Source organism: Cervus canadensis, chromosome 2, assembly GCF_019320065.1.
Source record: "Cervus canadensis isolate Bull #8, Minnesota chromosome 2, ASM1932006v1, whole genome shotgun sequence".
NCBI classification, from domain to species: domain Eukaryota; kingdom Metazoa; phylum Chordata; class Mammalia; order Artiodactyla; family Cervidae; genus Cervus; species Cervus canadensis.
Window position 1 is genome coordinate 23238813 of NC_057387.1, and position 10344 is coordinate 23249156.

General features: G+C 40.8%; 1 protein-coding gene across 3 annotated transcripts in view; it reads left to right on the forward strand.

Annotated features, from left to right (window-relative positions):
* WARS2 (tryptophanyl tRNA synthetase 2, mitochondrial) overlaps window positions 1–3893 on the forward strand; it is a 104472-nt gene extending 100579 nt beyond the window's left edge. The window contains exon 7 of one of the 3 annotated variants that reach the window (XM_043459576.1): window positions 3582–3893. In XM_043459576.1, coding sequence (XP_043315511.1) covers window positions 3582–3743 — 162 coding nt within the window. In that variant the 3' untranslated portion in view covers window positions 3744–3893. The remainder of the gene's footprint in view (window positions 1–3581) is intronic. The other 2 variants (XM_043459558.1, XM_043459583.1) reach the window with 2 other exon arrangements.
* The last annotated feature ends 6451 nt before the right edge of the window (window positions 3894–10344 follow it).

A 10344-nucleotide genomic window follows, 5' to 3' on the forward strand; every position in this document is an offset into this window, starting at 1 on the left:
TTTCAAATAAGTAAAGAAAGATTCAGTAACTTGGCTAGACTCACACATTTGCCATTAATCTGTAGTTTCTTCTAGTTGGGAGATCAGTGGTACCTCTTAACTCTAAGTGTGCCCAAGGAAGTGACATGCCCCTTCTTGACTACTCTGGGTTCTGTTCCTCTCCTGCATGTCCCATTATCTTAGCCTTCACATCTCCTTCCCTGCCTCCTTTCTTCCTTCAATGCTCTTATGATAATTCCCTTAAAGGTCTCAGTTTGTGCACGCAGGGTGGTCCTTAGGCCGATTTCTCCCTGCCGTCATTTCCTGCAGCTCACCCTGTCCAGCACTGCATGCCTGTGTTTCTAGGTAAAGGCAAAGTACTGTGGGGCAGCACTTGGTCTCTTTAACATGATGACTCTGTCTGTTCTCATCCACTGTGTGTTCTCCCTGTGTGACTAATGTTCTCTTTTCACTCTGTCAACTGGAGGGGACTTTGGAATTTTTTTTGGCTGGGAAGAGTCCATTTCTCCCTGTAATTGAGCTGAAAACAGATTGCCTACTGCTAGCATGTAACATTTTCAAACACCCCCACAGACAGTCAACCTGGAGGCTTTACTGTTAATCATTTAAGCCCTCTTATGTTAACTTTCAACAGTTCTGTTATATTGGCCAGGCTGGGATTATCTTATTTCTCCAGGAAGGAAACTGGCTCAGAGCATTAGTGACTGATCCTCGGATATGAAATTCAACATGATGACAAAAGTTCATGTAGGGTGTGCTTTGTGAAAGGCACAGGGGAAATGCAATGTGCCTATAATGTAGAGGAAGACACAGATATCACGCTCAGTCTCAGTCATGTCCGACTCTTTGCCACCCTGACTGTAGCCCACCAGGCTCCTCTGTCCATGCGATTTTCCAGGCAAGAATACTGGAGTGGGTTGCCATTTCCTCCTCCAGGGGATCTTCTTGACCCAGGAATCAAACCTGCATCTCCTGCATTGCAGGAGGATTTTTTTTTTTTAACCACTGAGCCCACACACAGAGATACTAGCTAGCAAATATTGGATGAGCATAGAAATGAGCAATTGACCAAGATATTTAGGAAAGAAGACAGATATAGGATAGGAGAAAGGACTTTTCTATCTCAACTAGGAAAGGACCCAGAAACATGAAATTTGCATTTAGGGAAAAGCCAAGCTATACAGTATATGAACAAAATGAGAATGCAAATATTAGACTGAACCATATGAAACTGTCAATACTTGATTATACCAACAAAACTGGCAGTTAGTTGCATGTGGATCCACCCACTGTGTCCAATGAACAAGCATTTTGTGGCATGCCTATTTTTCAGGCCCCATCTAAGCACCAAGAATTAGGAATGAGACACAATCCCCACCCTCAGAGTCCCCGTTTCCTCTGTGGAGATGAGCATGGAAAGCCAGTGAGATTCATGTCAATGTATGGCAAAAACCACTACAATATTGTAAAGTAATTAGCCTCCAACTAATAAAAATAAATGGAAAAAAAAAAAGCCAGTGAGAGGCAGATGAGCAACTAGAACCAAAGTCTTCTGAGTCTTGTATGTCTTCAGGGTATATCAACTAAGGCATTATTTGAAATATGGCTTCTAAGTGTTGTACTCAGTGGCTCTCAGACAGAATATTTAGTATTTGATATTTAACCATGTTGGCTCTATGGAATGCAAACTAGTTCTTTGAAATATTCCCTTTCCACTCCTGCCCACATACACTGTAAAACAGGCTGATGGTCTTCATTTTCTAGAAGTGTTTTCAAAAAGCAAATGATGTGACTTTATAGGACTCTGTTTAGAATAAAATGATCTGATTTTACATAGTCACTGCCAACTCATCATGTCCAACTTAATTACTTTTTCCAATAAGATTTTAAAGTACAGACTCTTCCTGGGAAGAAAGCCACGTCCCCAGTCCTATCTGTGAACACAGAATGAAGATGCATGTGGGCCTGGCATTTACAACCACATCCCACACTAGCCTGGCCCTCAAGGAAGCTCATTGAGAGCAATTGTCAGTTCAAATAGAGTTTGTCCAGAGAGTTCCCTGAGTTTGCAGCAGCCTCCACCCCAAAAGGAGGTCCGGTGATTTTTTTTTTTTTTTTAAACTCTGTGGCTTGTCCAGACATGACATGGGAGTCAGACCTGGGGATAGAAGTGTTCCCACCATGAACCAGGCAGAAGGGTTATTCTTATACTGGAAGGGGAGGCAAGTACTGATGGGAATTCAAAGCCACAAACTGCTTTCTGATGGATTTCTCTCCTAGGATTAACAAATAGTGGAATTGCTGAGGTTGGTGGTTCCCCAGTCAACCATTATTATATTACTTTGTTCTTAGGCCTGCCTTTTTTACTCACTACTTTCTAATCATCTTTAAAACTCCTGCAAGCTCAGTACAAAGAATTCCGTGGTAACTAGTGTGCACCACATCATGCAGAAGGGGCATGTGCTTTCATCCTTGGGCATCTCCTCCCCACTCCCCATATCTGAATGGATGCCAGTCTAGCTACTGCTGTCGTTTCTCTTATCTATTACTTCTACTATTCTCTAGAGAGACAAATAAGCAAAACACACCTCCTCCTGAGACCTTTCAACGTTGGCACTCTGCTAGCTCTCCCACCCCTGCTGTTTCAAGATCTTCCCTGATGCCTGTGTCTGTTTCATTTCTCTTCAAGTCGGCCTTGACGTCTCACATTATGATAGCCAACATAAGCTCCTTCTGCCAGTTCCTGGGCATCTGTGTATTCCTCCTTATTTCCTTCCCACTGTTCTACAATAACTACCATTGTGTACATCACTCCTACCCACTCTGTGCCCCACTGTCCTTTCTGCACCAGCCACTATCATGACTTCAATGCCATTCTCACACCTTCTACAACTTCATATTCATCAAGCCACCTTTTCCTCCATATTCTTCCTTTTGTTTTTTTCTTCTTTTTTTTCATTTTTAAAATTAATTTAATTGGAGGATAATTACTTTACAACGTTGTGATGGTTTTGCCATACATCAACATGAATCAGCCATAGAGGAATTGGGGAAAGAACCTTTCAATGTCCTTTTGAAGTACTGGCATATTGACTTGTCAAGGTAAATGAAAGAGTTGTTACCATTTGATCCATCTTAATTCCAAAGTAAAAACCTCTGTATTAAGCATAAAAGTTTCTCCACCCCACCCCATCCCTCCTCTCCTCTCAGAAAATAATATGTGCAGATACATAAAGAACTCTCATTGTATTTTAGATTTTTGTCCCTTTATACAGGTTTGCCATAAAGTTGTGGCAGAGACTGCTAACTATGCCCCAGTATCCAGTCTCTTGTTCTTCCTTTTTGGAATGGAACTCTCACCCTTCATTTTAGCAGAGCATATAGTCACAGGTAGGAACTACATTTCCCAACCCATTCTGCAGGAAGGTATAAATTTATTCCAGCCAATGGGATGTAACAAAGGTGTTATGTTCAATTTCCATTTTTTCAAAAGTCTTTATTGGCTTTGTTACAATATTGCTTCTGTTTTATGTTCTGGTTTTTTGATTAGGAGACATATGTCATCTTAACTCCCCCAACAGGTTTCGAACCTGCATTGGTTCGATGCACCCCCTGCATTGGAAGGTGAAGTCTCGACCACTGGACCACCAGGGAAGTCCCATGTGAAATTTCCAATTCACATCTTTTTAAACAGAAATTACTTTCTCTTCCCACTTCCTGGAACTGCACATTGGACCCATTGATGAAAGCCACAAGAGAAAGATGGGAAGGGTCAACCCCCATCTTGGGTCCCTGGACTTGGCAAGAAGCACTGCCTTTCTATCCTGGATTGCCCATGTACCTTGGGACTGTTATGTGAGAAATAAACTTTTATCACATTTAAGCCACTTTAACTTGAGGTCTCTCTGTAATAGTACCTTCGCTATTACCCCAACTAATACCTTACTGGCCTCTTTGTCCAATGTCTTCCTGCAATTGGATTATTACAATTCAACCAGCATTTTATGTGAGCCTTCTATGTGTATGGTGGTGGTTTTCAAAGTATGGCTCCCAGACCAGCAGCATCATCCTCACCTGGGAACTTGTTAGATGTGCAAACCCACAGACTGCTTTCCAGACTTGCTGAATGAGAAACTCTGGGGGTGGGACTCAGCAATTGGTTTAAACAAGCCCTCCAACTGATCTGGATGCACATTAATGTTTGAGAATCACATACTGGGCAGATAAAAACGGAATAAAACCCAGCCTCAGCTGAGGAGTTTACATTGAAGTAAAAGGCATGCAAATAGATAACCAATCACAAAAATGTAATTATTGTCTTGACTTTCTATTTCCTGTCTACTCACCTTTTTCATCAGATTAACTCAAAATAATTTAACTTAGACTATTTTTCTTTATATATATGATTATTTATAGACAGCCTAAAAATTTAGGTCATTTGGGTCTATGCAAATCCTAAAAGGGAAAATAAATGAAGTTACTTTTGTAGGTCAACACAAATTTGGTTATCAACATTAGAACCAATGAAAGTCTCCTGAAGCCAAGAGAGACAAATAAGAAAAGGGAGTTATTTTATACTGTGGGTAGTAAAATTACAGTACTTATTACCCTATAAAGGGTTATATGGCCTAGAAATAAAAACAGTTGAGTGTGGATTAAATTAATGAGTGAGAAAGTCATAAAATTACATTAAGCACAAGTTAGGAATGTTTAAATTATTTCTGAAAGTATCTGACGTCAATATCATGAACGGAAACTACAGTCTTTGCTGTCACCACACTTATTGTCTTATCATCAGTGTCCAGAACTCCAGGCTAGGTCAGACTAGGCCAGTGTGGGATTGGTGGTGGGATGGAAAGGCAGGTGACTGAAAGGAAGGACTCTTGTGCTTAGCGTCTTTTGTATAAAACCTGTACACACTTCAGATTTGATGGGTGATAAAAGTAGAAGAAATAAGGGAGACAATGGATGCAGTTCATAAAAGCATGTGCTATGATTTCAGATTAAAGCCAGTTTATTATTCACATTAACAGGGGACAACGCAGATAACTGAAACCTGTAGATAATCCAAAAGCTAAATAAAATGTTATTACCGCTATACACAGCAAGCTGATCTTACATTTTTAGCACAGGAGCTAAATACTCTGGATAATGCAGTAATATGGGAGAAGCATTAGCATGCCCTCAAACTAGCCAATCTTGAGACTCAGGAACTTTAGACTCTTTCTGATAATGAAGAGGTGGCAGTTAGCATTGCCCAGCTTCCCCAAAGTCATGTGGATCTTTAGAAGAAACGGTTTGATTCCATCACCTTGTATTAGGAACACAACATCATTTGCTGCTAGAGATTATTTTAGCCCTGGCTTATGCACTTCCAAAATCTTGCAGGGTCTTTGAACTACCATCCAGTTTGGTAAAATACAACCACTTTATTTCCTTCATTTCCTGCTTTTTCGCTTTAAGGATATTTCATCCATCTTTTTCTCCCAAATCCTGTCAGTCAGGATTTCTATTCCAAATAATCTGGAGTCACAAGCATTCAACAGTCTGAAGGCAAGTGAGCTTTTTATTGCATTTTTATTGAGAGTAAATTGAACTATGTGGGCAGGCTAGAGAGGGGCTCCTCTGTGAGGCTCCAATATGCCCCACTGGTGCACCCCAGCGAGGAATCATGTTACAAGAATGACATCACAGCAATCTGCTTATATTGGCTGACGAGACCCATCAGACCCCTGTGCACTGCCAGGGAGGTTAACTCCTTCATCAACAAGAGAGTTTGTGTGACCCCAGAAGTCTCTTAATTCTTGTAGATTTCTAATCTTTTCCTAATTTAATATATGAAGAAGTGTTTGATAAACTATAACCATATTTCATCTTCACAAACCTGTATCAAGCATAAGGCTTGTTATCCTCATTTTATAGATAAGTTTTCCCTGTGTCCTTCAGCACCAACTAACCTATTTATTGCACTTGAAGTTTGTGCCATAAATTACTATTATTTTTTCTCTTATATATACTTGTTTGTAATTGTTTTGAGCACATACCATTGCAAAAATATTGTTTTCTTTTTTAATTATTGATCTTATAAACTACTCATGATCTGGGGCACAATACTGGGCACAGAGTAAGTGCTAAATAAATGCTTATTGACTGAAAACAGTCCTGAGAAGATAGAGAGGGTTTAGGAGCTGCCACGTTCAATGACTCCAAACTATGTAAATTCATTAGCTAATTTAAATTTTTTTTCACTACTTACTATGTGCCAGGCAGTGCTAGACACTGAGGATACAGTGGTGAACAAAACTGACAAAAATCCCTTCCCTCTTTGAACTGAAATTGTAGCAGAGACAGACAGACAATGAACCAACAAGGAAAGAAAATGGTGAGTCATAATGTGATGAGTGCTATGTAGAGATATAAAGAAAATGGGGGTGGAATGTGTTATGGATTGAATTGTGTCTATTCCTCAACCCCCTAAAATTCACAGGTTGAGGCCCTAGCCCCCAAGACCTTAGAAGTGATCATAGTGGGAGATAGGGCCTTTAAAGAGGAAATTGAGTTAAAATGAGATCATTAGCGTGAGTCCTAATCCAATCTGACTGATACCTTATAGGAAAAGGAGATGAGGACATTAGAAAGATACCAGGAATGCTCATGCACAGAGAAAAGACCACATGGGGACTGTACAGGCGAAGGTGGCCATCTGCAGGATACACAGAGAGGCTTCAGAAGAAATAAAACCTGAACCTGCCAACACCTTGATCTTGGACTTCCAGCCTCCACACTATGAGAAAACAAATTCCTGTTGTTTAGCAGTCTGTGGTATTTTGTTAGGGCAGCCTTAGCAAACTAATACAGAGCACTTCTTTTAAACAGGGTTATAAAGGATGATTTTTCTGGAGTTAAATTTAGTCAAAACACTGAATGAGGTGAGGAAGACAGTGAGGTAACATCTGGGGAAGACCAGTGCAGAAAGAGGGACCATCAAACTCAAAAGCCTTGATGCAGAAGGCTGCTTGACTTGTTAAAGGATAGCAAGGGGCCCAGCATGGCCAGAGTCAAGTTAATGAGAGGGAGAGGGGTTGATGAGGCTGTAACCGGAGCACGGCCAAGGCCTCACAGGACATTGTAAGGATCATGGCTTTTACCTTAGGGGAATGGAATTGGGAAGCCACTGCAGGTTTAACTTACGAAAGTTTCATTCAGGCTATTATGTTAGAAAATAGACTATAGGGGGCAGAGATGGAAGTGGGAGACCAGTTAGGAAAGTATTTTAATCATCCCTATAAGAAGGAAGGCTAAGAGTATGGTAATAGTAATGGAAGTTGTAAGACGTGGTCAAATTTGTGATATTTGTGAAAGCAGAGGTAACAGAATTTGCTGATAGTTTGGTTGTGATATTTGAGAGAGGAAAAAGTCAAGGATAACTTCAAGAGTTTTGACCTAAGAAATTAGAAAGATGGAGTCCCTGGTTACTGAGATGGGACAGACTGTGGAAGGAGAAAATTTAGAAAGATCAGAAATTTCATTTTGGACATGTGGAGATGTTTAGTGAGCAGTTAGATATTTAAAGAGGTCAGGGAGAGGTCCAGGCAAGGGATGTTATTTGGGAGTCGTCAATATAGAGATAGCATTTAAAGCCAAGAGTCTTGATGAAATCTCTAAACGAGTAATCACGGGCAGAGAAAAGAGGAGGACCAAGGACTGACCTTATTTCAAGGTAGAAGGAAATAAGAAAATAAGCAGCAACAGGACTGATAAAGACAAATATGATAGAAGGAAAACCGGGAGGGAGTGTTGCCTTGGAAGACAAGTGAAAAAGATGTTTTCTGGAAAAGGACTAATCTGTGTCAAGTAAGGTGTTGTTCAGTCGTTAAGTAGTATCCAGCTCTTTTCTACCTCATGGAGTGCAGCACACCAGGTTTCCCTGTCCTCCGGTATCTCCTGGAGTTTCCTCAAATAAGGTGAGGACTGAAAAAAAGACTATTGGGGGCTTTAACAATTTGGGGCTCCTTGGTGACCTTGATCAACGCAGTTTGTGTGGATGGTGAGGTCAAAAGTTTAATAGAATTAGGGGAAATGGCAAAAGAGACATGAGAGATGATCATCTTGACAGACTTGCAAACAGTGATGCTATAATGGGACAGTATGACATTGATATGGATGGATTCAGGAGAGTTGTGTTACTTTTTAAGTTGGGAAGGGGGAAAAATTGCATGTGTGTATGTTGATGAGAATGATCCAGTAAAGCAAAAAATTTTATGAAGCAGGAGTGAGAGAGAACAATTACTGAAGCAGTGTCTTTGAGTGAGACAGGATGGAATCTAGGACACCCGTGAACAGGTTGGAAATAGAAGAGACAGGAAAAGGAAGAATATCTGGATGCAGAATGCAGGTGGACTTTTGTGTGTTGTAGGAAAGCAAGTACGTCTGTTCACTGCTTCAGTTTTCTTAGTAAAAAAGGAATCAAGGTCTGCAGCAGAAAATTAGGATGAGGGAGGGCATGATGGAGGTTTGAGGAGAAAGACGGGGGAGGTGTAAAGTAGTCCCATAGGGAAAAGGAAAGGGAAAGGACTAGGGACATGTAATAGAATTTCCAGGCTGCATTTAAGGGCTCTCAAGAAACTAGAGAACATGAATTTATGAGAGCAGCCCGTAAAGTTGATTGTTTTGCTCCAGCCACATTCCGCTTTGTGGGTGTAGGCAGTATGTAGAGAAACTGGAAATTAACCTAGAACTGGGCTTTGCTAGGTAACTGCAACAAAAGAGCAAAATGTCTAAGGACCTAAGTATGTATAATAATTAGCTATGGCACCCAAATGGGGCCAAGGGGAAAGTGAGGGTGTGAGGGATGTGGAGACAGTGTGAAGAGGGCAAGATCAATTGACTGAAGGCCCCAGTGATGTCAAAGAATTGAGAGAGTAAGCTGGAAAGACAGGAGATGTTGATCTTAGTTTGAATTCAAGATTGTGGGCAAGCAGTTCTTGATACTGACAAAGTTGGAGGGAACGGCCTAAGGAATGATTGTTGATATGGGGAGGAAAACATTATCTCTGGAGAAGAGAAGGTCAAAGAAGCTGCAATATTGCAAACATCATTTATTTCACTGTGCAAGCACAAAGACTATGCCCAGATTAGAATGAATATAAGTGAGTGTAAGCCAGGAATTAAATCTTTAAGGAATCGAGGAGAATGGTCTTAGGAGGCTATAGGCTAATGACTAATTTCAAAATCAGAGTTTTAGGGAATAGAGAGAGAGAATGATCTGGCAGTATCAATGAGAAGCAAAGGGAACACTTCCTTTACCTCCAGCTGCTAATATTGCACATAGGCTGTAGCACAAGATTTCCTGTATCTCCACATCTCCTAGGGTAAGAGGCCTGTGCTGGGTGGTGAGCATTAAGTTTTTCCTTGGCCTGCACTTTGGAAGATTATGTCAGGCACATTCAGAAACACGTGGTTGGTCACTGGGCAGTTATTTCTTAACCTGTAGATGATCCATCATCATTTAAGCCAACAGCAAAGTTTTGTAATTCTGCTGTTTGGCCCTACTAGTGTGACTCCTAGTCTAAATGATGTGTTTTTTTGTGTGTTTTTGTTTGTTTTTGTTAGAGGGGTTGGGAAGGTGAAGGGCCTGACAGTCAATTTAGCCCATTTCCTCTGAGACCATCTAATGATATCTCAAAATTTCCAAATAGGGATGCTTCCTGGAACAAGCTCTGTCTCAAATAAAAGGACCCTTGGAACATCTGGGGCCTCCAGGCAGGCACCCCCATAGGAATCTGCTGGCTTCTTGGAGCTGCTTTGTTCTGGAGCTCTAGAGTCACTGGATACAGTTGGGACTGGCCCATGGTTGCTTTCTGCTACTTTTACTTGCTGTGTGTCTGTCATAAGGACACCGTTGAAGTGACACACTACTCTCTCTGGGGAAAAAAATGCCGCTTTGCACTTAACACGCCTAGCTTTTAGAGTTAGTTTCTCAGTTTGGGCAGCTTTGAATTCCAGGAGTGTACACATCTTAGCCAGCAAGGAGGAAAATAGTATTGAAGTAAGTGATGATGCCATCTTTCATGTGGCTAGTAAGCTATCCCTAAAGACATTTCCAAGAGAGGCATTCCAAAAATGTCTTGAGCAATCATTTGAATAAGGTGTAGAATCCCAGGGTTACTTCTTTGAAGGACAACTCCAATCTGAATAAATAAATTTTGGTACTTAAAAAAATATATCAGCCCCATTGCTTTCTAGTCAGCTTTCAATCCTTTAATCCTTTAGAAAAATTTTAACTGATCAAAGGAAAGCACCCTGCCTTAGTGACAGTTGTTACTCACCATTATGAGATGTGTG